The 26,915-nt window shown below is 48.0% G+C and overlaps 10 protein-coding genes across 10 annotated transcripts; 7 read left to right on the top strand and 3 right to left on the bottom strand.

Moving 5' to 3' along the window:
• Window positions 1–653: 653 nt before the first annotated feature.
• FSUBG_9909 (kelch repeat) lies at window positions 654–2,492 on the top strand (the record flags this gene model as incomplete). Its single annotated transcript, XM_036688471.1, has 6 exons — window positions 654–711; window positions 762–802; window positions 927–1,600; window positions 1,651–1,980; window positions 2,028–2,071; window positions 2,125–2,492. The coding sequence occupies 6 exons, from the start codon at window positions 654–656 to the stop codon at window positions 2,490–2,492; spliced, it is 1,515 nt and encodes a 504-aa protein (XP_036534617.1).
• A 465-nt stretch (window positions 2,493–2,957) lies between these two features.
• On the top strand, window positions 2,958–3,600 carry FSUBG_9908 (Ham1 family; the record flags this gene model as incomplete). Its single annotated transcript, XM_036688470.1, has 2 exons — window positions 2,958–3,128; window positions 3,175–3,600. The coding sequence occupies 2 exons, from the start codon at window positions 2,958–2,960 to the stop codon at window positions 3,598–3,600; spliced, it is 597 nt and encodes a 198-aa protein (XP_036534616.1).
• Window positions 3,601–4,959: 1,359 nt separating this feature from the next.
• FSUBG_9907 (uncharacterized protein) lies at window positions 4,960–5,815 on the top strand (the record flags this gene model as incomplete). The annotated part of the gene is made up of 2 exons (XM_036688469.1): window positions 4,960–5,318; window positions 5,368–5,815. 2 exons carry the CDS (start codon window positions 4,960–4,962, stop codon window positions 5,813–5,815), a joined length of 807 nt encoding a protein of 268 aa, XP_036534615.1.
• A 531-nt stretch (window positions 5,816–6,346) lies between these two features.
• On the bottom strand, window positions 6,347–7,639 carry FSUBG_9906 (uncharacterized protein; the record flags this gene model as incomplete). Its single annotated transcript, XM_036688468.1, has 2 exons — window positions 6,347–7,039; window positions 7,091–7,639. The coding sequence occupies 2 exons, from the start codon at window positions 7,637–7,639 to the stop codon at window positions 6,347–6,349; spliced, it is 1,242 nt and encodes a 413-aa protein (XP_036534614.1).
• Window positions 7,640–8,585: 946 nt separating this feature from the next.
• On the bottom strand, window positions 8,586–8,968 carry FSUBG_9905 (uncharacterized protein; the record flags this gene model as incomplete). Its single annotated transcript, XM_036688467.1, has 3 exons — window positions 8,586–8,708; window positions 8,758–8,884; window positions 8,931–8,968. The coding sequence occupies 3 exons, from the start codon at window positions 8,966–8,968 to the stop codon at window positions 8,586–8,588; spliced, it is 288 nt and encodes a 95-aa protein (XP_036534613.1).
• A 1,301-nt stretch (window positions 8,969–10,269) lies between these two features.
• On the top strand, window positions 10,270–10,869 carry FSUBG_9904 (uncharacterized protein; the record flags this gene model as incomplete). Its single annotated transcript, XM_036688466.1, has 1 exon — window positions 10,270–10,869. One exon carries the CDS (start codon window positions 10,270–10,272, stop codon window positions 10,867–10,869), a length of 600 nt encoding a protein of 199 aa, XP_036534612.1.
• A 561-nt stretch (window positions 10,870–11,430) lies between these two features.
• Window positions 11,431–15,898, top strand: FSUBG_9903 (heterokaryon incompatibility protein het-E-1; the record flags this gene model as incomplete). Its single annotated transcript, XM_036688465.1, has 7 exons — window positions 11,431–11,551; window positions 11,614–12,080; window positions 12,154–12,554; window positions 12,603–12,787; window positions 12,845–14,172; window positions 14,225–14,768; window positions 14,880–15,898. 7 exons carry the CDS (start codon window positions 11,431–11,433, stop codon window positions 15,896–15,898), a joined length of 4,065 nt encoding a protein of 1,354 aa, XP_036534611.1.
• A 1,353-nt stretch (window positions 15,899–17,251) lies between these two features.
• On the bottom strand, window positions 17,252–18,334 carry FSUBG_9902 (fungal cellulose binding domain protein; the record flags this gene model as incomplete). The annotated part of the gene is made up of 1 exon (XM_036688464.1): window positions 17,252–18,334. The coding sequence occupies one exon, from the start codon at window positions 18,332–18,334 to the stop codon at window positions 17,252–17,254; it is 1,083 nt and encodes a 360-aa protein (XP_036534610.1).
• A 3,791-nt stretch (window positions 18,335–22,125) lies between these two features.
• Window positions 22,126–23,164, top strand: FSUBG_9901 (endo-1 4-beta-xylanase C; the record flags this gene model as incomplete). The annotated part of the gene is made up of 2 exons (XM_036688463.1): window positions 22,126–22,572; window positions 22,625–23,164. 2 exons carry the CDS (start codon window positions 22,126–22,128, stop codon window positions 23,162–23,164), a joined length of 987 nt encoding a protein of 328 aa, XP_036534609.1.
• A 1,302-nt stretch (window positions 23,165–24,466) lies between these two features.
• On the top strand, window positions 24,467–26,098 carry FSUBG_9900 (tartrate transporter; the record flags this gene model as incomplete). Its single annotated transcript, XM_036688462.1, has 5 exons — window positions 24,467–24,670; window positions 24,718–25,137; window positions 25,181–25,599; window positions 25,646–25,725; window positions 25,776–26,098. The coding sequence occupies 5 exons, from the start codon at window positions 24,467–24,469 to the stop codon at window positions 26,096–26,098; spliced, it is 1,446 nt and encodes a 481-aa protein (XP_036534608.1).
• Between the last annotated feature and the right edge of the window lie 817 nt (window positions 26,099–26,915).

Genomic DNA, 26,915 nt, shown 5'->3' with positions numbered 1-26,915 from the left:
ATTTACTAATTATATTTTAATAAAACTAATATATATTAAATCTACTAAAATATAAGTTTTTAGGGATATTTAGATCTTAGTTTATTTTCTAAAGTTTATAGAGTTTTTTAGTATTAAATAATATTTACAATTATTTATAATAAATATCTTGCCTTATAAGCAATAGCCTGGTAAGACTTCCTGCCCTTTATAGCCTGTATAATTAAAGCCTTAACTATATCTATAAATTTATAGTTTCTTTGGTACTTTATATATAAAATAGATAAAATTCTATCTATTTCTAATAAGAATTATTAAAGTTTTAGCTATATTTATAATTAGAGATTAGTCCGATTTTATCTAGTAAGTTGTCTGTTAGCGGGGCAGCGTCTAGAGACTTTTGGATATTAATTTTAGTATCTTTTAATTTCCCCTCGTACTAACAGTCGTCTCGCACTCCATTTCAACACAGTCGCTAACTACTAATTTTGTCCTCTCTTCTGCCACAAACTCTTTCTTCACAAATGAGTTGCAGATTTGTACATGTCTCGAAAGAGTGATGATTCAGCCCTATGCATCTAAGCACAATGAGGTGGTCTATTGGCAGACTGGTAGTTATCTTCTGTCCCATCTCCCTATGCTGTGCGGCAGAACTCGAAACGCGACAGAGCTCCATGGGATCAGCACAATTACCAGCCAATGATGACTTCATTCGACGAGCGCTACTGTCCGGTTAGCAAATATCTTCAATAACCCTCTAAGTGACTAACACAAATGCCAAGTTGCTGTCCTTGATGACTATCTTTATATCGACGGCGGAGAGGTTAGTTCCGACCTCGATGACTCGCGGTCAACAGCCGGTAAAGCAACGCCTTGATCAATACCGCGGGCAGTACTAATACCAATCAGTCAGTCTTACCCTCTCGATACCGCTGGATGAATCTTAGACAAACGATACAGTCGCCTTCACAGAGAGTGAGAAAGGACTATCGCCATATCTGAAACAACCAGCTCTTTGGGTTGATGAGGAACGTTCAATGATCTACTCATGGGGCGGTCAAGGATCTTACAAGAATACCTCAGCGGCCGGAGACCACCATTTATATGCCTTTGAGGCTGACGATGGCAAGGGAAGGTGGTCAATTCATGATCCTGATGACGACACATTGTTTAGCTCTTTGTATCGATCTGTGAGAGGAGCTTACACCACTTTTCACGGCGTCGGATACTATCTTGGTGGCTATGGCGAGCGTAGGACTGATGAGAGGTTCACTGACGGCAGTTATGTCGAACGACCACTTGACGGGCTGCTGACTTACAACATGACGACCCAAAAGTGGACAAACGAGTCCACAAAGGCACTGGACTACGCCACTTGGACAGGGAGGGCTACCTGTATACCTTCCATCGGTTCATCTGGATTATTGATCTTTATGGGTGGCGCAAAGGTTAAGACGCCATCTTTCAGAAACGAGTCAGAACCAGTGTCCTTCACCAATATTACAATATTCGACCCCAGCTCTAAAGAGTGGTACTACCAGCAAACATCAGGTGTTTCTCCAGATCCTAGAGTTGACTTTTGTTCTGTCGGTGTCCAGGGGCGAAACAATACATACGATATGTATGCTGTCAAAGTGGCTTCTAATGCTCGTTTTAGCTGACCGGATCTAGATACATCTACGGAGGCTGGAACACGTGGAACGACAAGACAACGGCCTTTGGCGATGTTTGGGTCTTGTCGCTTCCTGCCTTCAAATGGTTCAAGGCAGAAGTCGATGGTCCAAAGCGGGGAATGCATGGATGTGCTCTTGTTGGAAAGCGTCAGATGCTAAGCATAGGTGGGAATAACTGGGGTAAAGACGAAGGTTGGAAAGACAAGGATCCTTGGACCCAGGGAATTGGCATTCTCGACTTGCCGAGCTTGACTTGGTCTAGTGAGTATGATGCGGAAGCTGAGGATTACGAATCGCCAAAGGTTGTGAAAGATTGGTACCAGAGCGAGTAAGTATGCTGGTGTCCTTGATATTTGGCTTACTAACGTAAATCAGTGATGAGGTTGAGTGGGATAACAGAGAAGTAGCAAAGCTCTTTGGTAAGCCTACACTCTATGCTATATGCTGACGATGTTCTTGCTAACTGAAATAGCTTCAATGTCAACGACAACACCAAAGTCAACCGACGGCCCCAAATTTGATTCGTCTTCTAAAGACTCATCACCAACACCGGTTGGGGCTATCGCGGGCGGTGTAGTCGGTGGAGTTGCTGCCATAGTGGCTCTTGTCGGTATTTGGTTATGCATACGTCGTCGGAAGAGAAATGGCAGTAACGAAGTTCTACAAAACGGCGACGGAGATGCCACGAAGCAATGCGGCAAGTCGGAACTTCCGGCTGATAGTTCAAAGCAGAATGGTTTGCAAGAGTTGGAAAGTAACCAGGCTCCTACCGAGCTACCAGCATCTTCGTCCCGTGTTTTGGAGAATAAACGGTCAGAGAGGCATGAGTTGGAAGCTTAGAGATTGCACGATAACTGGGAGTATCGCAATACAACCATTATTGATTTCCGTCGGGTACCAGCTGACAGTCCATCGAATCTGTCGAGCTAAAAACAAAGGAGGAAGAGCTGATCCTGGGGAACGTGCTATACCCTTTGGGAGTCAGAGACTCTACCAATCAGTCAGCTATCTCGCGGACTTGAGGTTCACTCAAACCCAATCAGTCTATTCAGTCGAAGTCCAACTTAGAGTTACGTGAAAAAGGATGTAGTAAGCAAGCAGCCTGCTACACTTCCATGTCTAGCGAAGGCCATAATTACCAAAACCTCCTCTTATCATCACTTGTGGAGTACAGTGCTTAGTGGGTCATAGCCCGGTACCGGAGTCAGATAAGACCGCTTAGCTTGATGAATCATACCCGTCAGCCAGTCAAGGCACTTTTAAAGATTAGTTTTGCAGAAAAACATCATTTATTTGAACCTCACCATGACAACTGAAATCAACCTCATCACTGGCAATGCCAATAAGATAGCCGATATCAAAGCTATCCTCGCCCCGTCTGGAATCACCGTTCGCAATCAATCTCTCGATTTGCCCGAGATACAAGGATCGATCGAAGAAATCACAATCGCAAAATGTCGCACAGCCGCAGAAATGGTCAGATATCTTCCATATACTACGATTCATATTGACAACCAAGCAGGTCGGTGGTCCAGTCGTCGTGGATGATACAGCTCTTTGCTTCAATGCGATGAACGGCATGCCAGGACCTTACATAAAATTCTTCCTGGAGGCCTTAGGACCCGAAAAGTTACATCTCTTACTAGCCGGCTTCTCAGATAAAACGGCTGAAGCAGTTGCGACGATAGGATACTGTCAAGGTCCTGGTCATGAGCCTGTGCTGTTTCAGGGACGAATTGACGGGACGATCGTACCTGCGAGAGGCGTAATGCGATATGGATGGCAGACGTGCTTTCAGCCTCACGGGGGCGGTCTGACCTTAGCGGAGATGTCAGATGAGGAGAAGCATAAGATATCACATCTCGGCATAGCTTTGCAAAAGTTTACTACATGGCTGACTATGAACCACGGTTGTGCTCATGGCGAGGAGAATGATGGAAACCTATGACAAAGAGGCAGGACGCCTGCTCCAGGGTCGTGTAGCTGAAAGTACTTGATCGATCTCTCGTTCATTACAATAGTGGTTTATTTGTCCAGTATGATTGAGATGCAACCTTTTCATGACAACTACTTCAAAATGCGTTATCGATCTGAGAAAAGCTCAAAGTTACCCTGAAGCATGCACCTCAATCCGCTCGGACCCCACGACTACCCGGGTTGAATCACAGCCCTGTGGATATTTGTCCATTGGCGCTTACCATCAGTCTCGTGCCCGCTTACTCTGATTTTATCAACGCTTATTTTCATCACGATGACTTAACGCATAGTCTTATCAAGGCTTAAATGGCTAGTGGTTCAGAGACTGCTCGAGACTCTTCAAGCACGACGAATAAGAACAAACATTAGACTAGAGAACAAGCATGAGATCGTGATGGAAACAGTAATCAGACATTTCAATCTCAACCACGTACACATTGGTAGCCGCAGCATGCACATTTTGCCTGGTTCTAAATCCTGTCAGTCTCTTCAGAATATAATTTCGATCCTTTAAAGCCACCAATATGTTTGTCATCATCCATCATGGCCCGTTCTCATTTAATCGCGCTGATCAAAGTTACATTCCCCACCGCACAAACCACCACTTGGCCAACGTATCTCTCAACATGAAACCCAGAGCTGACATTCTGTCATCCGCCATCAGAAAGAAGGCTGGTTTCACCAAAAACGCCTCACAGCCCCCAATTCTCACCACGAGCATACTTTCCAGAGTAGTGCTAGTCGAATCCTACATGTTTCAAGGAAAAGCTTACCACCGAGATTAAAATAGGTCCGGCAGACATTCAATTGGCCAGATCTACGATCGTTGTGGCTAAGCAGATAAGATCCGCTAAGCTTAAAATTAAGGCACAGGTGCGAAATTCGTGTGATTGGTCTGAGCTGGTGCTGCGCCTTGGCGGTTTGGGCGTTTTGTTGCAACGAGCTGAACTGTTGCATGAAGTTTATGTATGCAGTGAGATCATCGAAATAGATTTGGCCTCATTTATTGGCTGAGGTCGTGAATCCTGCTCGTATAGCAAATCCTTCATGATCCGTTTCACTTTTGGAAGTGAGATGTGAAAGGACTGTTTGATGTCATGATGGGCTTCAATTTGGGCGAGGAAAATCTGATCACGGCTTATCCGCGATAACTTTCAGATGTTCAACATCTCAGTCTTGTCACAGATCACGTATATAAGAGACCACATCTGCCTTCACAAATCTACCATCTCATCTCATCATCACTCCATCAATTCACAACACTCTCTCCTCTCTCTTTCTTGACTTCAAATTTCCGTTCTCTTTTCGATTTCATCCTACCTTCAACGCCATGCACGCCTTCACAATCGCAACCGTCCTGGCGGGCGCTCTCAGCGTCGAAGCCGGTCCTCTCAAGCACGCCAAGCGCGTTCTCATGGGCCGTCTCGACGACGGAGCTCACGAGATTGAGCACAAGTTCCAGCCTGTCACCGATTTTGACACGGACGGCTGCTACTACACTTCTGCCATCGACAAGGACGGCAACACCAACCGCGGTCTCAGCCAGAAGGACGTTTACTTCAAGGGTCCGGCTGCTGATTGCCGTGAGCCAAACCGCCTGGAGAACAACAACGTCTACAGCCGAAAGCGCTGCAACAATGGTTGGTGCGCTATTATGTATGAGTATTACTTTGAGAAGGACCAGTCTTCGTAAGTTCACATCGCTACCGTTTAACTTCAATATCTGACCATATTATAGCTGGGGCACTATCAACGCTGCTGGCGGCGGTAACGGCCATACCCACGACTGGGAGAACGTCGTCGTGTTCGTCCAAGGCGAAGACGTCAAGCGTGTCGCCCCCTCATGCCATGGTGGCTACGAACACGCTACCAACACTCCCCGCCTCGATGGCCAGCGTGCCAAGGTTGTCTATCACAAGGACGGTGGCTTTACTCACTGCTGGCGCATGGCCAACGAAGCCGACGATCAGATTGAGAACTACACCGGTCAGTGGTTCATTGGCAACCTTGTTGGCTGGGACAACTGGCCTGTTGTTAACGGCCGATCTCTTCGAGACTACCTCTACGATGCTTGGAATGGTGGTGTTGGCCCTAAGTTCTGGGACAAGGATGATAGCTTCACTAAGAAGCTTGGTGAAGCCGCTGGTGATCAGTGCCCTGGCTTCGATCCCGCCAAGGACGAGTAGGGTTGCGAATTTGATGGTGGGCAATAAAGTTGGCTTTATATTCTTTGACTTTCTGGAAAAGAACTTTTCTTCGCAGATACATGCATATTTGGGGTTTTCTTATGTCGAGTGCTGAATAGATTCTGGCTTTGATACTGAACTGAGTTCCTATTCGAATATTTAAATTCTGGTGCACCTTTTCATGATGGCATATGATCTGAGTCTATACGTGCTTCCATCAATGCTTGTTCACTGTAAGCTTCCAACAATGTGTCGTATGTCTATCATGAGGCATGGACCCGATGAGAAGGATAGAGTCCAATAACAGCAGCATCTTGTAACTTGATCTAGTACTAAGTTCTGTCAGCTGATTTAAGCTCTCAGCCACGAGCCTCAACTGTAAATAACACATCTGGCTAACAACTTAGGCATTATACTATAATGACTAACCAATTGCTATAGCCAAAGGCTTAACTTGATCTAGAAATACCTAGCACAAATCCTTTTCTCGCGTTTATCCCAGTCACGAAGTTCACCGTCCTTGTACCCTCACTAGCTCGACACATCCAACAGACCTAGAGTGACGTTAAAAAACTGGTTTCCATCCTCATTATGCAGGGCATCGACAAAGTTCAGCATTCTCGTGTCTTCTTCGTAAGGGACATCGACAATGTATGATCCATTGTATTCACCACCTGCATAATTGTCGTCAAACTTGAACGAAAACCTGTCCGCACCAGGGTACCTTGGCTTGATCAGCCAGCGACAGGACGGTGTTACAGTCTTATCAGGCCACTGGTCCTGTACTTGCAGACCGTATTGTCCCCCAACGCAGAGCATGCGATCTTGGTTATCGCTGGGAACGAGGACCACGGGGTAGCTTCCAGTAGGGTCAAACTGATCTATGGTGATTGGAGGACCGTTGAACATGGACCATGAGAACGTTGGCTTTTCTACATTGGAGCCGATCCAGTTTTCTTCATCGGATCTGAGAGCTTCGATGTAAAGACCGCTGTGCACTCTCCAAATAAAGTCGTGGGTATCAAGAGGGTTGCTGATTATTCCCTCTGCCAGAGTGATAGACTCTTGTCCGACAGTGTCTTCGAAGTTCTGCTCCTGGGCAAGAAAATTGGCATTGTGGCGACTGATCGTATAGCTCCCCTCTTCGAAATTGACTTTAGGGTTATCAAGTGCCATTTGGAGAAGACTGATGCCTTTGGCGTATGCAACCCAGTAGTTCAAAGCCTAATCCTGTTAGCAACCTCGATTTTATCTAGGGGAGGGGATCAGACGAACCATAACCTTGGTCTTGGTGAAATACCCAAGGAAGTCTTCTGACTCATCAAAAGCTTGCTGAGCCGCTTGTTTCAGAAAGGAGCTGGCACTTGCGTCATTGAGAAAGGCGTTGATTTGGTCGAGATAGCCGGGGACATTATCGGCACTGGCCTGGAGACGATCGTCGAGGCGGCTTTGGAGGGATTGTGCCTGACTAACGCGAACCGAATCCGCCAAATTCTTGCTTGGAAGATCAAAAGCCTCCTGCATAATATCACCAATAGTCGAGTAATATGTCTCGATGTCGGAGATATAAGTCCCGAGGTCGTCTTTCCGAAGCTGCAAAAGAGTATCTGACAACTGATTTGACAGGCTCGCAACAGATGTCTCGATCTGTTTGACTTCTGTCAAAACATTGGCAATGTCTTGTCTTATCTTGTCGTTATCGCTTCCACCGTTGATTGATGCAAGACCTTGATCAAAGACCCATCCTGCACCTTTCCCCAGAATACTCTTGCCAACATTTGAGAGGATGAAGATTCCTCCAGTGACAAGAAGAGACGTCGTCATGCTGTACAAGGTGTTGGATATAACGACCGGATTGTATAAGGCCAACTCCAATCAGTCCTCAAGCAAGAGAATGGGCCGCTTTATATGACATGACAAAAGATTCGGTGTCCAGATCCGGGTCATGCTCTGTCAAGCCTCCTATTGGTGTAGCAAACTTTAGCCTGTCCGAGTGCAGGGAATTATTCTTGAATTACCAAGAACAGTTGATTAAACATACCGTCGTAAAATTTTCCAGTTAATAACCGCACGAGTCTTACCTATTCTGCATCTATTCCTCCATTTCCAACAATATTAGAAGATCTAGATCCCTCTAGCGGTCCAGGAAAATTCCAGTCGCTCCCAGCGATCAGGAATGCAGTTTAAATGTCGCGTGGAACTAAAGTCATGTGTTCTCCAAAACCAACGCGACTAAGTTTAGCGGAAGGAACGGACATTTTTTAGCCACACTCTAACTCTTGGATCGGCTGGAGGTCTCTTTAGCTTGTTCAGAAGATCTCAGATCTAGATACAGCGTGTCTCAAAACAGCCGCAATCGGCATAGAGCACTATCCCTAATGGTGGGAGAAAGCATGATCTTGGTCACATCTCCACAGGTTTATCGCATTTTTGCGTTCCAGCCAGATATAAGCTGTTTTCCGTTGAAAGTCATGACATCACTTTTTGGATCAACAATCGGGTAGAGCCATTTCATTGAGACTCAAGGCAAAAGATATAGCAAAAGTCACTCTAAACTAGCAAGGTCGTCATTAGGTCTCGAGTGTCGCACAAAAGTATAAATCAATTGCAAGTTCCTTGTCATAAGATCATGACAAGACCAAGAAGAGTGCTACATAGTTTCTAGAGTAACAAGAAGCCATGTGGATGTTGGCAGGCAGAAAAGAACAAATCACACGATCTCCATCCCGAGCCAAAGAAGCACTGATCCCAAAGATTGGCATCAGTCAGCTTAGTGCCAGCACTTGCCCCAAGCATCATTCTTGTTGCCGCCAAAGTTGATATCCCAGGCCTGCTTGCAAGTAGTCTCCCAGGGAGCACCGTCGATACCGCGGCCGATGCCCTTGTCAACGCACTACATAATCAGCTTCCATGCCCTATGAGTCCATGAACTGGGTACCTACAGAGTATCCGTCCCAATGGGTGTTGGGCTGGTTGGAACCCCAGAGGGCACAGGCAGCCTGGCCAAGATCCTGCCTGTATGAGCCGCGGACAGTGCAGCCACAGTTGTGGTGAATGTTGGCCATAGCGCTGGAAGGTCAGATTTGGTTGTTGCGTTGGAGAATAGATGACTTACGCGCCAAAGAAGAGGACGAGGAGGCTGAGAGTGTTCATCTTGAGTGAGATGTTTGAGTGCTGAGAGCTGTAGAAGTTGTTGTTGTAGTGTTGCTGGTGATGAGAGTGGTGAGTCACAAAAGAGATGGGAGACTTGATCTTTTTATATTTCGAGATCCTCCATAAGATTCACTGTCTTCCAGCCAGTTTTGCCTCATGGTCTGGCTTGAAGGGCCGTCTGGTCAGGCAACTGGCCAACCTCGTCCGCCGCATAGCAACTCGGCTCATGGAAGTCAACCATTATCCGACTTCATCATGACTGAAGCAACTGCCGAACCAAAGATCCCATACCGGCTCATCGGCATCATTAGTTCCACCTTCCATTCATGGAAAATCGTGAAGCTTTTCGTATCCCAGCCTATGAAGTTGCAATAACTTGGAAACATTGTTGTCCGAGACATACGATACTCTATACGCGGATATTAGAGTTCAACGAAGATAGTGCTCTCTATCCCCAGACATGGCGCGATGCACTTGGGTTCGTGTTGAAATGCGAGTCTCTCATTGGTTATGATGTAAGCGGGAGGTATCTCGACGCCTCATCGATGAACCTTGGGGGTACTATGCAGGCAATGGTATCCTGCAAACCTTCTTCGCATTAGAAAAAGCTTCTCTCGTGTAGTATTTCCAGGGACCGTTGCAATGCCGACAGGGCCGTCGCAACGTGCCGTCGCTGGAAGCGGCCCGCAAAGCATACCATACCAAAATGAAGCCCACGTGGGGGTTTCGGTGTGAGGCTATTTGCCCAATCGAACACCGAGCACGACCTTACGAATTGACCTATAGGGACACTTCAATTATATGTACAGACTATTTACACGAGTAAGTCCAAGTGAAAGTGGATCTAATAATATGCAATATTCCAAAATGGAGCAGAGGGGCATCAGGCTATACTCAGTCCATCGACTCATTTAATACCGGCAGATGATAGTGAGAGTCAAACCCCCAATCTATCGCGGATGAGGATAGCGGCGAGGAAGATCAACTCGTGTTCAGTTTGTGGCTTGCAAGACATCATGCGTTGTTTCGAACCTGTCGTGTATGAACTGCCGAGAATCGAAACCGGCGATGATTGAGTTCATGAGTGTCATGATGGAAGCGCGAAAGTCGTCAAGGTGCGAGAGACTCATCGGTAGTTGAGAATTTTTGAGTAACAAGCTCCGTGTCGACAATGAGGTCGTCATGAACGACAGGAACTATTTAAGACGGTATTCGTGTCCACATTGTTGGTTCACTCAACCATCATAACATCTTCATTCACACTTAAGCTCACTCCTCTACACTCAAAAAAGTTCCTTACCATGGCTCGTCTCATTCTCATCCTCGCCGCTCTGGCTACCGCTGCCTTTGCCAACACTTCCCCCAACAAGGCCCTCGAAAAGACCCCCTTCAAGGTCACCGAGGTCACCTACAAGGTCGGCGAGGTCTCCCAATGCATCACCCTCTCTCATCTTCAGGCCCTCGGCCATACCTTCACCAACCTCAACGCCACCGGTGACTACAAGCTCCCCGAGATCCCAAGCACCTACATCAACGATCCCACTGCCTGCATCCCCGAGTCTCTCTTCGACCAGTACTTTGAGCCCATCGTCGCCATCTCTAAGGAACAGAACCTTCTTGAGTCCTTTGACGCTGAGAAGGTTCACAGCCGTGATCTTGAAGTTCGCGCTCGCAACTGTCCTGAGATCAAGGATGCTGCTCTTGGCCGTGTTCACTCTTGGAGCTGTGATAGTGCGCCTCATCCTAGCTCTTGCCGATCTTGCGCCAACTTTTCTTCTATCAACTTTGTGGCTGCTTGTGTTGCTTGTGCGGCTAAGGCTAATCAGGAGAGTATCTTCTGCTGTGCTGCTGCGGCTACTACATTTGCTACCTACTACTCTCAGGTCTGTCTTGAGAAGTAGGCCTACCAGTTCTTTCTGTGGAATGAAAGGGGGAGAGGGGACGTCTTACTGTAGTCGCTCGTTTGGTTGAGGATAGTTGATGTTTTTCTGATATTAGTTTGCAGTTATTGGGTTTAGGCGAGTCTCTCATCTATTCCCGTCCACTCTTTAGGTATAGCTTTCTAGTACTATCGCCATGTTGTCTCCCAGGCAGCTGGTGTTTCAAATGATATTACTTGTTTTCTGAATATACCGATGGCATGCACCGTGATTTGTTCCACGCCTGTAAAGCAAGAATGAGAGACCTGGAATCTCAGCCAACAATGCAATGAGTAATAGATTCCTTGAGTAAACTGGCTCCGTCTTACTCCGCAAGGATCATTGCCAAGATCATGAGCATTCACATCCCTGTCAGCCTGTCTGTCAGCCTTACGGATACCTGACCAATCGCGTCAAGACATAGCCCAGATTTCATGCACTTGAAACTCGAACTTCCCCTCTTCAAACTCACATACTTTCAATACCGATTGCTCTCGTTGATGCCCATAGCCTACGCACCTAGGCGAAGTAGGCTCGAGAATCATGTCGGATTCTAAACGGCCATCCTTTAGAGCCTTTATTAGGCGCCTCAACTCTGGAAAAAACAACGAATCAGGCAATGACTCTACAGGCACTTCAGCAAGCACGCCACCCGTTTCTCAAGGTTTGTCTCAGTTCGCCCATATCGATACCATCAAAGGATACACCACTAATGCTTCATTGCAGGCAGATTCCCGGCTAATTTACCATCTGCTCTTGCATCATCGACGTCCGTGCCTTTAGGGAATATCGCGGTCACCAGAGATCCTTTAAGAGCAGATCTTTCCGTTGGATGTCCAGCTTCGAACGATAAACCAGGCAAGACCATATGGACATCTGATCATGAATCCAAATGCCAGCAAGCGCAGTTCCAGCAACTTTGGAAGCAAGCAATTGATAATGCCAAAGCATCGAAAGATGGTGAAAAGTTGACAGAAGTCCTTCGAGTTCAGGAACAAGCTTCGGCAGAAGATGCCGAGATAACCCTACCAACCTTGATAAAAAGACTGGAGATTGAGATAAAGCGGTTTGGCACACATAAGAGGCTGGCTGAAGCGATGGAAAAGATTATCCCGCATCTCAATAGATTCGCTGTTGTTGGCGATATCGCTGTCAGCACGAATCCCAACCCCGCTGCCCTCCCATGGGCTGCGGTACGCTTCCTTCTTCTGGTATATCGCCCCCTCAATAGTGCCTGTACTTTGAAGTCAAGCTAAGCTTATTCAGAATCTTACAGCTGGGGAAGAGATTAGAGGCAAGGTTATCGAAGGCGTCGCCGAAATCACTTTTCTGGTCTTTGAATGCCCCGTTTACCACGAGCTTTACCTAGCTTCGCCAGCTTCCACAGACCTTCCTATCCATACAAACCTCAGACAGACAATTATCGATGCCCTGTCTCGCTGTATAAGGTTTCTTGGATTTGCTCTCCGTCATCAACAAGCATCAGCAAAGGCTTTCACAGATGCATTCCGCTTAGAGGATTTTACAGGATATTTGAAAGACCTCAATGTTTCGAAAGACAAGCTACATGATGCTGGTTTCTTATGTGAGATTCATCACAGCTCTCAAAGCCGAGATGAACTCAGGTCTTTGCATGATCTGATTGTGGATATGAGACTAGAGTCCAGGTATGAATCAAGAGCGCGGTATGGCGCCATATGCTAATATACGTCTAGTGAAAAGGGGGAAGAAAGGGTCAAGTCACAGCTGAGCGATCTTCTTATCGATCCCAAAGACGTCTTCGATCATATCTATCATCCACGCGACTCATTCTGCCTTGAGGGAACGCGAGTACAGGTTCTCGATGACATAGAACAGTGGGCTCACGATCCCTCAAGTCCGACCATCTGCTGGCTTCCAGGTCTTGCTGGCACAGGCAAGAGCACCATTTCTCGTACTATTTCTTGAAACCTAAAAGCTCAAGGCCTCGGCGCCAGCTCCTTCTTCAAGAAAGGTGCAGGCAATCGAGGAAATGGCCAGCATTTGTTCTCTATACTGGCATATCAACTCGCCTTACATCTCCCTCCCATCCTTCCCTATATCTTGGGGGCTGTGAAAGAGGATCGATCGCTAGCCATGGCGCCTATTCAAATCCAATGGCAGAAGCTGATCCTAGATCCACTTGTCAAACTGCAAGATGGGGGACTCATCAAACCTATCGTTTTCGTTCTTGATGCATTGGATGAATGTGATGAACAAGACCGTGGTGAGATCTTTCGTCTACTACTAGCGACATGCCCTAGGATACTGAGAGTCTTTCTTACGAGCAGACCAGAGCTTGATATCATGGGTTACTTTGCCAACGAACCTCTTCACAAAGAAATCGTGCTTCACAAGCTACAGCTGGAAACTATCGAAAGTGACTTACGTGCTTACCTCCTCCAGGCTATGGAGAGTTTCGTCGTGGATTACAATCGCACTCATCGCCAGAAGCATCTCCAATTATCTTCAAGTTGGCCTGGAGATGAACGATTCGAGTTACTGCTTCACAGAGCCCTACCATTATTCATCGCAGCTGTGACCTTTGTTCGCATGATCTGTGATAGACACTGGGCAAAGAGTCCTGATTATAAAATCGGCTTCATCACTGATAAGTCATCGAAAGTCAACTCTGCGTATGAGTCTCTGTACAAGCCGGTTCTAAGCCTCATATTGAGCGGTGCGCCTCATGAAGATCAGGATGAAGTTAAACAGAGTTTTGTGGATATCATTGGCTCTCTTGTATTACTCGCTAGCCCTCTGTCGATAATCCCACTTGCTAAGCTTCTGGGCGTTGATACATGGTCTATATCCAGCCAGGTCGACCCACTGCGTTCTGTGATTGATGTCCCTGAAGATGATAGCCCTCTCCGGCTATTTCATCTTTCGTTCCGAGATTACATCCTTAGTCAATCTGCTGGGGATCTACAGGTGGACGAAATGGTCATACAGGCCAGACTGGCAAATAGATGTCTGAGACTTATGCGAGAAACTTTGAAGCCTGATATCTGTGGACTTTCGTCTCCGGGAAAGAGTCACTTAGACATTGAGCCATCTGTTATCGATGATTACTTGTCTGCAGAAATCCAGTATGCCTGTTTGTATTGGATGCATCATTTGAAAGCAAGTGGTGGCCGTGTCCAAGACGACGATGATACGCATCGCTTTCTGCAAAGTTTCTTTTCGAACTGGCTTGAGGTTTTGTGTCTCTTAAGAAGGCTGGACGACGCCCTCCGGATGCTCCAAGAGTTGCAGGGAATGGTTGACGTAAGTAACATCTGGCGGACTCCTTGAATACCAATGCTTACGGTTACGACAGGAGACTTCAGGAGCAGGAGTACTGCAATTCATCCAAGATTCAATACAATTCATTCGCTATTTCCATGCCGGCATAGAAGAAACTCCTCTCCAGATATACCATTCTGGAACCATCTTCAGCCCAAAAGGAAGCATTGCTCCCGCTCCACTCAAAAACCGCCATTACCCGGACTATATCATGCAGCCCTCCAACATAGATTCAAACTGGCCACAGAGCCAAACCCTAGAGGTTTTCTATGGCATGATCTCAAAGATAGCCTTTCTGCCTGATAACAAGCTAGCCTCGGTTTGCAACATGGGAGAACTTATAGTTTGGGACCAGAGGTCATGCTCTCGTCTGCACAGCCTGAGTAACGGGTTTAAACGGGGATATATAACGGCTCTGGCCTGGTACAGCAGCAGAATAATAGCAGTGGGATGGCCTGAGATGATCAAGATTTGGAACCTTGACAGTGGTGTATGCGTTTGGAGCTTCCCCTTCACGGCTGGTTCAGGTGCTGAAAGAATGGCATTCTCAGATGATGGCAAGTCTATTTTCTCAGTAGGTACGCGTGATTTTGAACGTGTAGTGTTCATCCACAGTCTCGACACAGGGAAATGCGTTTCTAAGTTCGAGATACCAGACAAACCCTGGCCTATACTCTTGTCGCCGAAAGGTCAGTGGATAGCAGCTTTTGCACAGAACTCCATGCTTCTTTCACAATGGAGTAACTCCACAAAGCTGTCTTGGACTGTCTTAGGACCTCAACATGAACATGACTTCTTCAATTTCTCAAGCGATGGCACTCTGGTGGCTTCACTCTCATCGAGATCAAAAATGGTCAGGGTCTGGAGCACAGAGTCAAACAAATGTATTCACAACTTGAACTTTGAGACGCCGATTATCCATAATCACCTGGCTCTCAATAAGGACTGGCTTGTGGTCAGTCTCGATAATCATCGGACTCTCGTTCTTGATATGAGAACAGGGGCCGTTTCCAAGACTGTCTGCTGTTTCTTCAAGACTGGACCTGTTATTTCAGATGACGGGACCTTACTCGCGGGCCAGTCATTGGAAGGAGCCGTCAGGATATGGGATCTTGCATCAAGGAGTTTGGCGGACACCGAAGACGCCGAACAACCCATGGGAATAGAATTAGTGACCCCCTTTACGGATGACAACACTATACTCTCTTATTGTTGGGGAATCGCCAAGATCTGGGATATGGAGAGTGCAGTCTGTAAAGAGGCACTAGAACCAGAAGTCCCCTTGGAGAGCCAGACATTCGTAGCAGCTGCAACTGGTGCACCGGTATTCGCCATATTGAAAGACACAACCGTTGAGATTTGGGAAACAAGCCCTCTGCATCATGTCAGCACCTTCGAACGGACGTTCAGTTGTCTTGGAGAGCGTTATTACTGTCTCGCCATCTCTGCTAATGGTGAGCGACTGGCTGTTGGGTCTTCTGAGCCCGGTTCAATTGAGGTTTGGGATGTGAAAAATGCAGTTCTCCAGCATACACTGGACGTTCCGTTGGCAGATTTTCCCTGTGTAGCGTTTTCACCGGACGCCGCCACAATTGCATACAGATTATGGGGAGCCATCGAGGTTCGCTGTCTACCTGGACTCGAGACACTGACTATTAAAATTGAGATGGAGCCGCGTAGTGGCGTTCTTACGCACTCTGACTTTTAGGGGCGAACGACTCATAGGGGTATATTCGAATACCCAGGTGCAGGTCTGGAATACATCTACAGGGGAAAGTCTATTTCTCTCCCAGCCACGTCCGAAGCTTCCACTATTCAGCCCAACGACCAGTTTTCTCAACCTTGATGCCGTTGTCCAAGGTGGTCAGACGGACGATGGCGTGCTGGGAACATATTACATCGGACTGGATCCTGCTTGGGTTCTGAGGAACGGTGAGAGGATCCTCTGGCTGCCACCAGATTACAAATCCCAGTCCGCATACATGTCAGGAACGACGATGGTCCTTGGAAGATGTTCCGGGCGTGTATTATTTCTGTACCTGAAAGAGTAGATTCAAGGCGTAAGTAATTCATACTTCAGCTTAATCTCTCCAGTGTACAGAGTAGGATGTTATTAGAGGAATGTACACTAGTGAGCGATTGGTTGTAACTACGATGGAAGTTATTCCAAGACATTGCAAGGAGTCTCAATTTACCCACGAATCAGAATTAATGGTCAAAAATGTTCCCGCCAAAGACCGTTTTTCAAAACAAGCTACGGAGTAACTAACGCAGGGGTAATAACTGACCCCCTGTTGGAATTCCCGACTAAGCCTAGACCGGGACTTGTTTGCGAACTTCAGATTCGTACAAGTTCCAGTCGGTCATAAACACTATTGAAACATATTACCGACTAAAACACCGATAACCGAGGCTTTTTTGTTTATCCTCCACTGAAAATATGTCGATGGTGATGTGGAGAAAGTAACTTGGCCATCGGAATTTAGAAAGGGAATGAATATCGAAGGGCCTTTAGTCGAGGACCATGCTTATTTGTGTCAGATCGCGCTGTGGCGGTACTAGTGATATCAGAAGTTAGACCCATGTTATCACATTGCATTCTCTGGGAAGGCTAGCGCTCATATGGGACTATCGGGACCCGCGGGCTTATTAGCATGATGGCGATCAGGAAAACTCACCAAAATGCGGCACGAGATTGAAGTAATCAAACTTTAAAGACCTCAGTTGAGTTGCAGAGAAAACACATGCATTTACCTCACCCACATGATACTCATCTGTCGTTAGTGGAACATTTGCTAGCCGCAGGTACGAAAAATCAGTGTCGCAACATCAGCAGTGGCAGTCATTCACAAACAAGTGGTTCAGGAGTTCAGCCAGAAAGATTTTATTTACAAGAAGTATATCTAGTTTACAAAGAAAGCTGAAGAAGATTTCCTTCTTATCAAGTCCAGAATCATATTTTCCTCCAAGACGCCAGCGCATGACATGACTTCAAAACACCACGTCCCGCGTGCATCATGTCAAATCACTGACATCTAATCATTTCACTTACTGCACACGCTTAGAAACGGTGGGCAGCGAAGTGGCGAGCGTGGCGGCGGGCCTTGGAAGAACCAGAAGAGCATCCGCTGCTGGCACCGTTGCCGGCAGAGGGGAGAGGAGTGGTCTCGGCGGCAACGGGGGTAGGCTGGGGGGTGGTGTCGGCAGAGTCGGGGACATCGGGGACAACGGGAGCCGCAGAAGACTCGGTAGCGGAAGTAGGGGCGGTAGAAGGAGCAGCGGAACCCTCGGTGGGAGAGGCGCCAGAGTCAGAGCCAGAGTCGGAGCCAGAGTCGGAGCCAGAATCAGCACCGCCCTCAACAGTCTTGGTGACATCACCGCCGGCACCATCAGCGGAACCACGAATGGTACCACCGGGGATGACATCGGGACCAGGCATAACATCGTAAGAGGTAGAGCTTCCCCAGAGGCTGAAGTTGACAGCAGCGTCGTCCTGCTTGTAGACACCGGGGATGGAGACAGAAGTACCGGGAATGGTGGTGGCGCTGTTACCAGTGACCTCGACCTGAGCACAAGCATAGTAGAACTCAGCCTCGCCGGCGTGAGCACCGTGGAGAGCAATGTGCTCACCACGGAGAAGGTACTGTCCATTGGGAAGAGTAGAAGGAATCTTGAAGTGGACAGAGTCCTCATCCCAAGAGCACCAGGCAGTGGAGCGGAGAGACTCAGCGTTGCCGGACTTGCAGATCAAAGCCTGGTGAATCTTGTACCACTTGAGGTCATAAGGGCTGTCACTGGTAGCGTCCTTGACAGCAGCAGCGTAGACCTGGATAGGACCAGGGTGCTGCATTCCAGTGCCGCCGAAAGCCTGCTTAAGACCAATCTCATCGCCAGCCTTGACCTTGAAGACGTCGGCAGAGGGGGTAGAGCCCTTGTTGCAGGTGAAGTCCTTGTCGGTGGGAGAGATGGAACCATCGGGAATGCCCTTGAACTTGGTAGGCATGTAGCCGTTCTGGTGCTTGCGGATGTACTGGTTATCAGTCCCCTCCTGGACACCACCGAGGGTGAGCTTGTCAAAGGTGTAGTGAGCGCTGACGGCGGAGGCCAGGCTGAGAAGAGCGGAAACGTAAGTGGTGGTCTTCATGATGAAATGATTGAAATGGTAAAGTCGCAAGCGAACTTGATAGAATGAATGTTAAGGTAAAAGAATGAGAAGAGAGACTAGCTCTTTGAAACGAATGAAATGGACTGATTGGAAAAGGATGCTTCTTGTCATTCTGGATGGTCCGTTGAAGATGTTTATATACCAACTCATCGTCGTCGTGTAGTGGGAGTCGTCGTTCGGGACAAGGTTATATTGGACAAGGTTATTCTTGACAAGGTTTGGCGCCAGCTTGCTTTACCGTTTACGCTTAACTCTGTCTCAAGTTGTTAAAAACGCAAGGGTCATGGCGGCCTGTTTGCCATGTCCCGTCTTGGCTTGAACCGTGGAATTTTTCCATCTGTTTCCACCTGTTGTCGTGTTTCGATGATGGACCTTCAATTTTACTCCAGACGTTTAGTTTCTCGGCGGATCAACGTGATTTGCTGAGATCCCTTGTTCTTGGTTTCATCGTGTTTCAATGACAGGGGAGGTTTTGCTGACTTGGGGTTTAGTAATTGGGTTTGACCAATTACGGTCTTATCGTTATCTTGCGGCTCCGTGGATTCAGGTGCTAAGCGGAAGCTAATATTTTGTACCTACAGTGTAATATCTTTAAGGTGATTTAGAGTTTATACCTGACAAGAACCATACAGGTAAGCTAACCTTGACGCATATTGTCGTTGGTAGTATGTACTCCGTAAGTTAGAGGCTCACTGACAAGCCCCCTCTGTTTCACGTATATTGAACTGTTGGGTGCCCTTCCCCACCGCTTCAGACGTTTCAGCCATTCTAAAATCGGCTAGCCCACGTCGCTGTGATCATGACACTAATCCCAATTGACCTTAAGTCTCGTTTGAGCTCGTTCAAGGTCCCGACTCATTGGAACGATGTCTGTTCGCAAGACAAGGAATATCACATCAGGCCATTGCTGTTTTTGCCGCACCTCTTCAGGCCGGCAGTTCGTATTGACTTGAAGCCCCTTGAGCATTGCTTCAGCTTCCGGTAGCATGAGGGGAAGAATAAACAGCTTTGTAAAGCTGACGTAGATCATAATGTCGCTATTATGCCAACATATTCGCCTGCAGCTCAGACAAGCGAATCTTTCCACGGGTAGTGGGATACTCGACAATGTTCTCTCAGCTTATGGTCTACGATAAGCGCGCCCCTAGCAGATGGGCTGAACCACGATCAAAGCACAGAGCAGCCATTACGCTCTTCATCCGGCATAGCTCGTGCAAAGTGATCATATCAAAGATCACTCACTAGGGGGATAAGGAGCCCGGAGCCGCAAGGACCTGTTCACCTGCAACTAAGCGCTGCTGCAGTTCAAAGCCACCAATCAAGCAACTGGTACTGAAAGTTCAAGATGGTGGCGCGTCATCGCATTTGTGTGCGGGCGGAAAGATGTAAGGCAAATTGAAGGGAGCAGCATCTGATTACACATGGCATGGGTACTCTGTATAAGCAGCAGAATACACTTTCGCATACAAGTCAGACGGACTTGGCATTGCGAATGGTTACGTGGCATGGGACTTGGGAGTCAGAGATAGGGGGAGGGGAGGGTTTGGAGGGAACAATGCACAGTGGATAATCCGATGTGGGCTATGGAATAGATACGTATGTATTTGCAGTGCAGACTTGTGACTAGGGAGCATAGAATCACCTCACGGGATAACTCGGTATCATCGACCATCGTTATCGCTTTCACTACAAGGTTCCGGGATCTTACTTTGAGTTTGAGTTTGGTGAACTCTACATAGAGTTTACTACGGCTTTACGGTCGAGTGCGAGTGATGATGTTTCCCCTTACATCAAGTCAACTTTGAATGGGGGGACATTGTTGCGGGCAGTCCGGTATTTGCAGGACAGACTTGCATGTTCTCATGGGTCTTATGCGCGACACAAGCAGTCAAAGCCTCGCATCACAGCTTCCGTCTGGTGACTCCAGTCTCGCGAGGGCAGAGTATCGAGGCTGGCAGAAGCGAAGACGTCGGAGTGGTCTTGCGGGAGCTGCAAGGTGGATGTGAGAGCAGATTGATGGCTTGGAGAAGTGAAAACAGCGAGCTGTCCAGAGTCGAAACGCTGCGTCATGTCTTGTCGTTGGTGGTGAATGTCTTCGGTAGGTGAGTTTGTGGGGAAGCTGTAGAGAAGGAAGAGAGTCGGACTCTTGGTATTTATACTCCCGTCATTCCCGCGGCAGTGGAAGTCATTGACAACAAAGTGGGTTTAGTTCTGGTGGGGCACAAGATAAGACAGAGCAGAGAAGTGAAGTATCTCTCAATGCCTTACCCTACATTTAATCGAAGAGCACTTATCTTTATTCGAGTAATGAATGCTCTTTGGCAACTAGTTGGTACAATTTTACCTATTCACTCTAACAGTAATCAATTTATTGTCCCCTCCGTGAGATTTCCAGATGCCGTTTCCAGTGGAAAAGCATCGTCCTCGCCATTTGGCATCATTGTCCTGTCTACGAAATGATGACATATTCCTGGACATCGCATCACGAATCTCATAGGCGCGGTAATCATAGAGGCGCAGTCAATGATGACATTACTGAATTCATCCATCAGCATATTGAATATGCTTCTTCAATGCAACGTTGATGCCTTCATTCTTCTCTCTTTGGAGGGATATCAATCTTGACGTGACTATCATGCTACGTCTATTCAGCCATGAAAGATCACGAGACATCATGAGTAGAATACCCGGCGATATCCAATTCACCCGGTGAACCCCAGCTGATGCGCGCCTGTCAAACCCGTAGCTGAATGCCGCTCAGGCAATCATGATTACCACCTACTATAAAGATGAAACCAGAATTGAGCAAGTTGTCCAACTCTCCGTGCCGGTACCCGTTTACCCAATGCTAACGATTGGTGGCTTTACGCGGAGAAATATTACCCCAAGATGATTCTCGATTCGGCAGAAATCTAGAATATCACCACCACCCCATACATGAAACGCGACCCACGTGTTTCCCCTGGGAACGACGCTGAACGAGCTCACGTTCCTGAATTCGGCATCTGGCTCGTGCTTTTAGCTGATACGGGATAAGTCTCACCTCTCAAGGGCTATTCAGCCGAAATGAGACCCCTGCCAGCCCTGCTAGTACCATTGTCTGTGGGGCGTTTGCCAGAACTGACACATACTAGCTCCCTTCAGCTTTGGCCTTTTGACTTGTTGTTCGAGTTTCACCTGAAGTTGATGAAAACATGTACGCCAAGTAAACAGAATATCGTCTCAACTCTGCGGATCTACAGAGTGACACGAAACAAAACATACCATTTAGCCGCACATCAGATGACGGTGAGGCCAAAGTAAAGGCCCGAATTACGGGGTCGTGTATATGCACCCCAGAAACAATGCAATGCAAAAAGCAAGGCAGCCCAAAAGTTCCGTTCATCTGGAGATTATCCAGGAGATAGAGCCGCCTCGACTCGGGCACCCCTGTCTCGGTATAACTCCTTTCAACGACAATCTATCTCGAAACAGCCCTAGGTACTCGGAGCACCGTCCGAATACTGAGAAGGGCCTAGCTCAATCGGACAAATCAATCCCGGGCACTGACTCTTTCGAGAACACCATCGTCTTGTAATATGACAAGGGACCGACCCGATCAAGATATATAAGATGATCTAGTCCACCCTCTCTTGGCACTTGGCATTCTCATCACTCAAACAACTACATTCATTACAGCATCTTCACAGCTTCATTCACCGTTTGCAGGTCAAATCAAACGTTTTATCTTTCTTTGTCACATATCTCTACAACCAAAAACTTCTTCCAAAATGAAGCTGTCTTCCTTCCTCTACACTGCCTCGCTGGTCGCGGCCATTCCCACCGCCATCGAGCCCCGTCAGGCCGCCGACAGCATCAACAAGCTGATCAAGAACAAGGGCAAGCTCTACTTCGGAACCATCACCGACCCCAACCTGCTCGGTGTCGCAAAAGACACCGCCATCATCAAGGCCGACTTTGGCGCCGTCACCCCCGAGAACTCGGGCAAGTGGGATGCCACCGAGCCCAGCCAGGGCAAGTTCAACTTCGGTAGCTTCGACCAGGTCGTCAACTTTGCCCAGCAGAATGGCCTCAAGGTCCGAGGTCACACTCTGGTCTGGCACTCTCAGCTCCCTCAGTGGGTCAAGAACATCAACGACAAGGCTACTCTGACCAAGGTCATTGAGAACCACGTCACCCAAGTCGTTGGACGCTACAAGGGCAAGATCTACGCCTGGGTATGTTTTCTTCCCTCGATCTTCTTGGAAATGACTTTGCTAACATGTTCAGGACGTCGTCAACGAGATCTTCGACTGGGACGGCACCCTCCGCAAGGACTCTCACTTCAACAACGTCTTCGGCAACGACGACTACGTTGGCATTGCCTTCCGCGCTGCCCGCAAGGCTGACCCCAACGCCAAGCTGTACATCAACGACTACAGCCTCGACTCCGGCAGCGCCTCCAAGGTCACCAAGGGTATGGTTCCCTCCGTCAAGAAGTGGCTCAGCGCCGGCGTTCCCGTCGACGGCATTGGCTCCCAGACTCACCTTGACCCCGGTGCCGCTGGCCAAATCCAGGGTGCTCTCACTGCCCTCGCCAACTCTGGTGTCAAGGAGGTTGCCATCACCGAGCTCGACATCCGCACTGCCCCTGCCAACGACTACGCCACCGTCACCAAGGCCTGCCTCAATGTCCCCAAGTGCATTGGTATCACCGTCTGGGGTGTCTCTGACAAGAACTCTTGGCGCAAGGAGCACGACAGTCTTCTGTTCGATGCTAACTACAACCCCAAGGCTGCTTACACTGCCGTTGTCAACGCTCTCCGCTAAATGTGGCTTGCGTGACAGGATCAGATCTCTGGTCTTGAGGGGGAGCATCGTTGCAGTTGCTTTTGGTCACCACCGTATTCTTCTTTTATAACTCTGTATATAGTTGTTTGTTTGTACAAAATCTCGACAAATGGTAACTGCGTGGTCAGTTGTTGGAAGATAACTGGGCTAGTAGTCAATACATATCCTTACCATTGGAATTTCCGTTCCTTGTGATTCACTTGCCCTCGATGTCTTGACCAGTGTATTATTATGTACCTTTGACAAGACTACTTAGTGAGATAAAAGTTACGTGCGTGAAACTAGTCCTTCAGATGCGAGTGCCACCAACAGTGCCTAGGTGCAGCGACGCTCATAACTCCAGTAGTTGAAGATGGCCTTTCCCGGCCAGCCAAGATCTTGTCGTGATAGCGAACGAGAAAGGTCCGGTAGATATTGTCTGTTCCTAGATGGCAATAGCCAATCGGGAAGTATTCAACAGTCTACGCCGGAGCTACAGTGCCACCATGATCCGGAAACTAGATGAAGAGCCGGAAAACAAGATGATTTGATCTAATGGGGAAGATTGCACGCTTGGCGTTTCTAGGCATTTGCGGGGATATGCATCCTCATATGGGCCAGTGTGTCTGTGCGTTGGGGTTTCCAGATCGAAACGATAGGCTCGTTCACAGTGACGACGACCACCTGAACCGGTATGCATCACTCGTATTCTCTGCACATGTCGGATCAAACTTAGATTGACGCTCGATCTCACTGCTTTCCGTGATCTCTTCGAGCCACTTCAGCCACAAACTCTACTTTCCCAAACATTCCCGACATATCTCGAGAAACCTGACAGGCAGCGACGCCAACGGACGAAATAATTCGCTCAAGACAATGACGATGTTCTCGCCAAGACATCTTCAACACTCCTTTCCCACAAACACCTTCCAAGAAAGCCTTAGCCTGCACATTTAAGCATGATTTTATGCGTCCTTACCCCGCCTGCCAAGATGATCTTGGCGTGGAGGAGGAGGGAATTAAAGTTCTTCGAGAACAACGCTATCCAATGGGTTTTTCGTATTGGGAATCCCCGCATTGCTTTACGGGCGCAATGGAGATGATGGCTGAGACGATACGGTATCTTGTGGATTGACGTCAACAAGTGAGATGCAATGAAACCTTGTTGTTGGGGAGGATTGTAACTGCATGATGAAATGGTGGCATTGAGATGTCTGGGCGAGGCTGCGTATAAAGAGGGAGATCGCCCTCGCATCGTATCACGGTCATCTGCCAACAAACTACCATAAATACAACAACAACATGGATGCTCGTAACTCTTTGAACAAGCGAGATAGAGACCTTGGTGCTCTCGATGAGGTCGAGGAGGTCCTCAAGACAGCCCCCCAGGCACGCGACTACTCAGGTGCCCATGAAAAGACTGACCCCCGTGAGATCGCCCTCGTGCGAAAGCTCGACTGGTGGATCATGCCTATTCTCTGGCTGATGTACTGGCTCAATTACCTCGTCAGTCTTTCCGTCAGGTGACTTTCAGTGGATGCTGACCATCTCAGGACCGAAATGCCATCGCCCTCGCTCGTCTCAACACCATCGAAAAGGACCTCAACCTCACCGGTTCCCAATATCAGACCTGCGTTTCGATCCTCTTTGCAGGTTATGTCATTGTTGGTATTCCGGCGAACATGGTCGTTACTCGCGTCCGACCCAGTATCTGGATGGCGTCTTGTATGACGGTCTGGGCCATCATCAGTGGCTTGACGGCGTTGAGTCGCAACTATACCGGTTTGCTGCTGACACGCTTCTTCTTGGGCATCACTGAGGCGCCGTATTATCCTGGTGCACTGTATATCCTTGCGAGATTCTACACTCGCAAGGAGCTTGCGACTCGCATCTCGATTCTGTATACCGGAAACATCCTTGCCACGGCGTTTGCGGGATTGATTGCCCTGGGAATCTTTGAGATGGACGGAATGGTACGTCGTCAACCCCATCACTTCACGGTCACTAACATATCAGGCCAATCTCGCCGGCTGGCAATGGCTCTTCATCATCCAAGGCGCCGTAACCCTCGTAGTCGCTCTAGTCGGCTTCTTCATCCTCCCCGACGAGCCCCTCACAACACGCTGGTTGACCGAACAAGAACGACAACTAGCCCATGAGCGAACACAGCGCGACACCGTAGGAAATGCGGGCGAATCAACAAGCTTCTCTGGTATTCGGGAGGCAGCGAAAGATCCCAAGGTTTGGCTTTTCGTCGTCATGCAGCATTGCCATCTTGGTGCAAATGGTTTCAAGAACTTCTTCCCCACAGCTGTGAAGACGCTCGGGTTCAACCAGACTATCACCCTGGTCTTGACATGTCCCCCTTACCTGATTGCTGGAGCGATTTCGATTGCGTGGTCTTGGTCTTCTGGACGGTTTAATGAGAGAACTTGGTAAGTTCGTCTGCACATGAAGCTTGTGTTGGTGCTAACTCTTTAGGCATATTACCATTGCCAAGGCTGTCGCGGTGTTTGGATTCGTTCTTGGCTGTGCGACACTCAATACTGGTGCTCGATATTGTAAGTTACAGAACTTAACAAAGCGGTAACATGGACACTAACGAGTATAGTCGCAATGTGCGTCTTTTCGATCGGTACATACGCAGTCAACAGCATCATTCTCGGTTGGGTCTCTGCCACTTGCTCTCAGACCAAGGAGAAGAAAGCTTGCTCCCTCGCCATCGTCAACTGTATCGCTGTCGCATCTTTCATCTGGACTCCGTACATGTGGCCTTCTTCTGACGAACCTCGCTACACCATGGCCATGTCTTCGAGCGCTGCTCTGAGTGTCGCGACTGCGATTGGTGCGTGGGGAATGAGGTTCTGGCTGATGCAGGAGAATAAGAAGATCCGACAGTCTGAGAACGAGTCGACGTTATACTACGCGTATTAAATGGAGGACAGCACGTCAGGAAGTCAAGCTCAGGCTCTCTGTTTGCATATAGTTTGCGAGACAGGGTGGTGAAAGTCTTCTTTAAATACGTACACCCATGTGTTCTTGCATCAGGTAGTCCAACGATGTGAGCATAACAGTGTTGATTGATGCCTAAAGCTTATGACGTCTCAACGAGACATATCAAGCCGACACACTGAAGAGTATAACAGTGTGGCAATAAAACCTGACATCTTCGCACGTGCAAGCGTTCAGCTTGGATCGTTTATCTGGCATGGTGGCTTGGTGGCTGGAGTGCATTTTTGAGAGTGTTGTTCTAAGCTAACAGATCTGTCAGCCAATGCCTTCTTGCATCGTGCACAGATATGTTATGCAGCTGAGGCCTCGTATCACCACACACCTTAACTACTCCGTACCTCGTGGATGATCCACCAACGGACGGCCTCCATGCATCGCGCATCATGCTCAGTCTCCACAAGCGGACAGTGTCCGTATGTGCGCATGCACGCATGTGAAGTTTACGAATCAAGCATAGCAAATGTCATACATTCCGTCCAAAACTGTGTAACTAACGATAAGAAACAATAAAACCCTTAGTCCGTAGTAATGGTTATCTGTCCGAAATCAGACCAGATCCTGGTATCGATAAAAGAGTAACCCCCTTCCCCGTATTTCTCAAGTCGAAATTCACGATGCGCCGATAAATCCCCCCAAAATACCAATTTTCCCCTAGCGTTCCCCGGAAATGAAAATCATACTGCATTTGTGTACGATGCGTCGTGTATCACCCACCTCCGTGGCATCAGCCTCCGTATTG

This window comes from Fusarium subglutinans, assembly GCF_013396075.1.
Source record: "Fusarium subglutinans strain NRRL 66333 chromosome Unknown NRRL66333_c0000160, whole genome shotgun sequence".
Lineage (NCBI taxonomy): Eukaryota > Fungi > Ascomycota > Sordariomycetes > Hypocreales > Nectriaceae > Fusarium > Fusarium subglutinans.
Note: the sequence above shows the minus strand (reverse complement) of the source record. Positions and strands in the feature narration are given on the sequence as shown.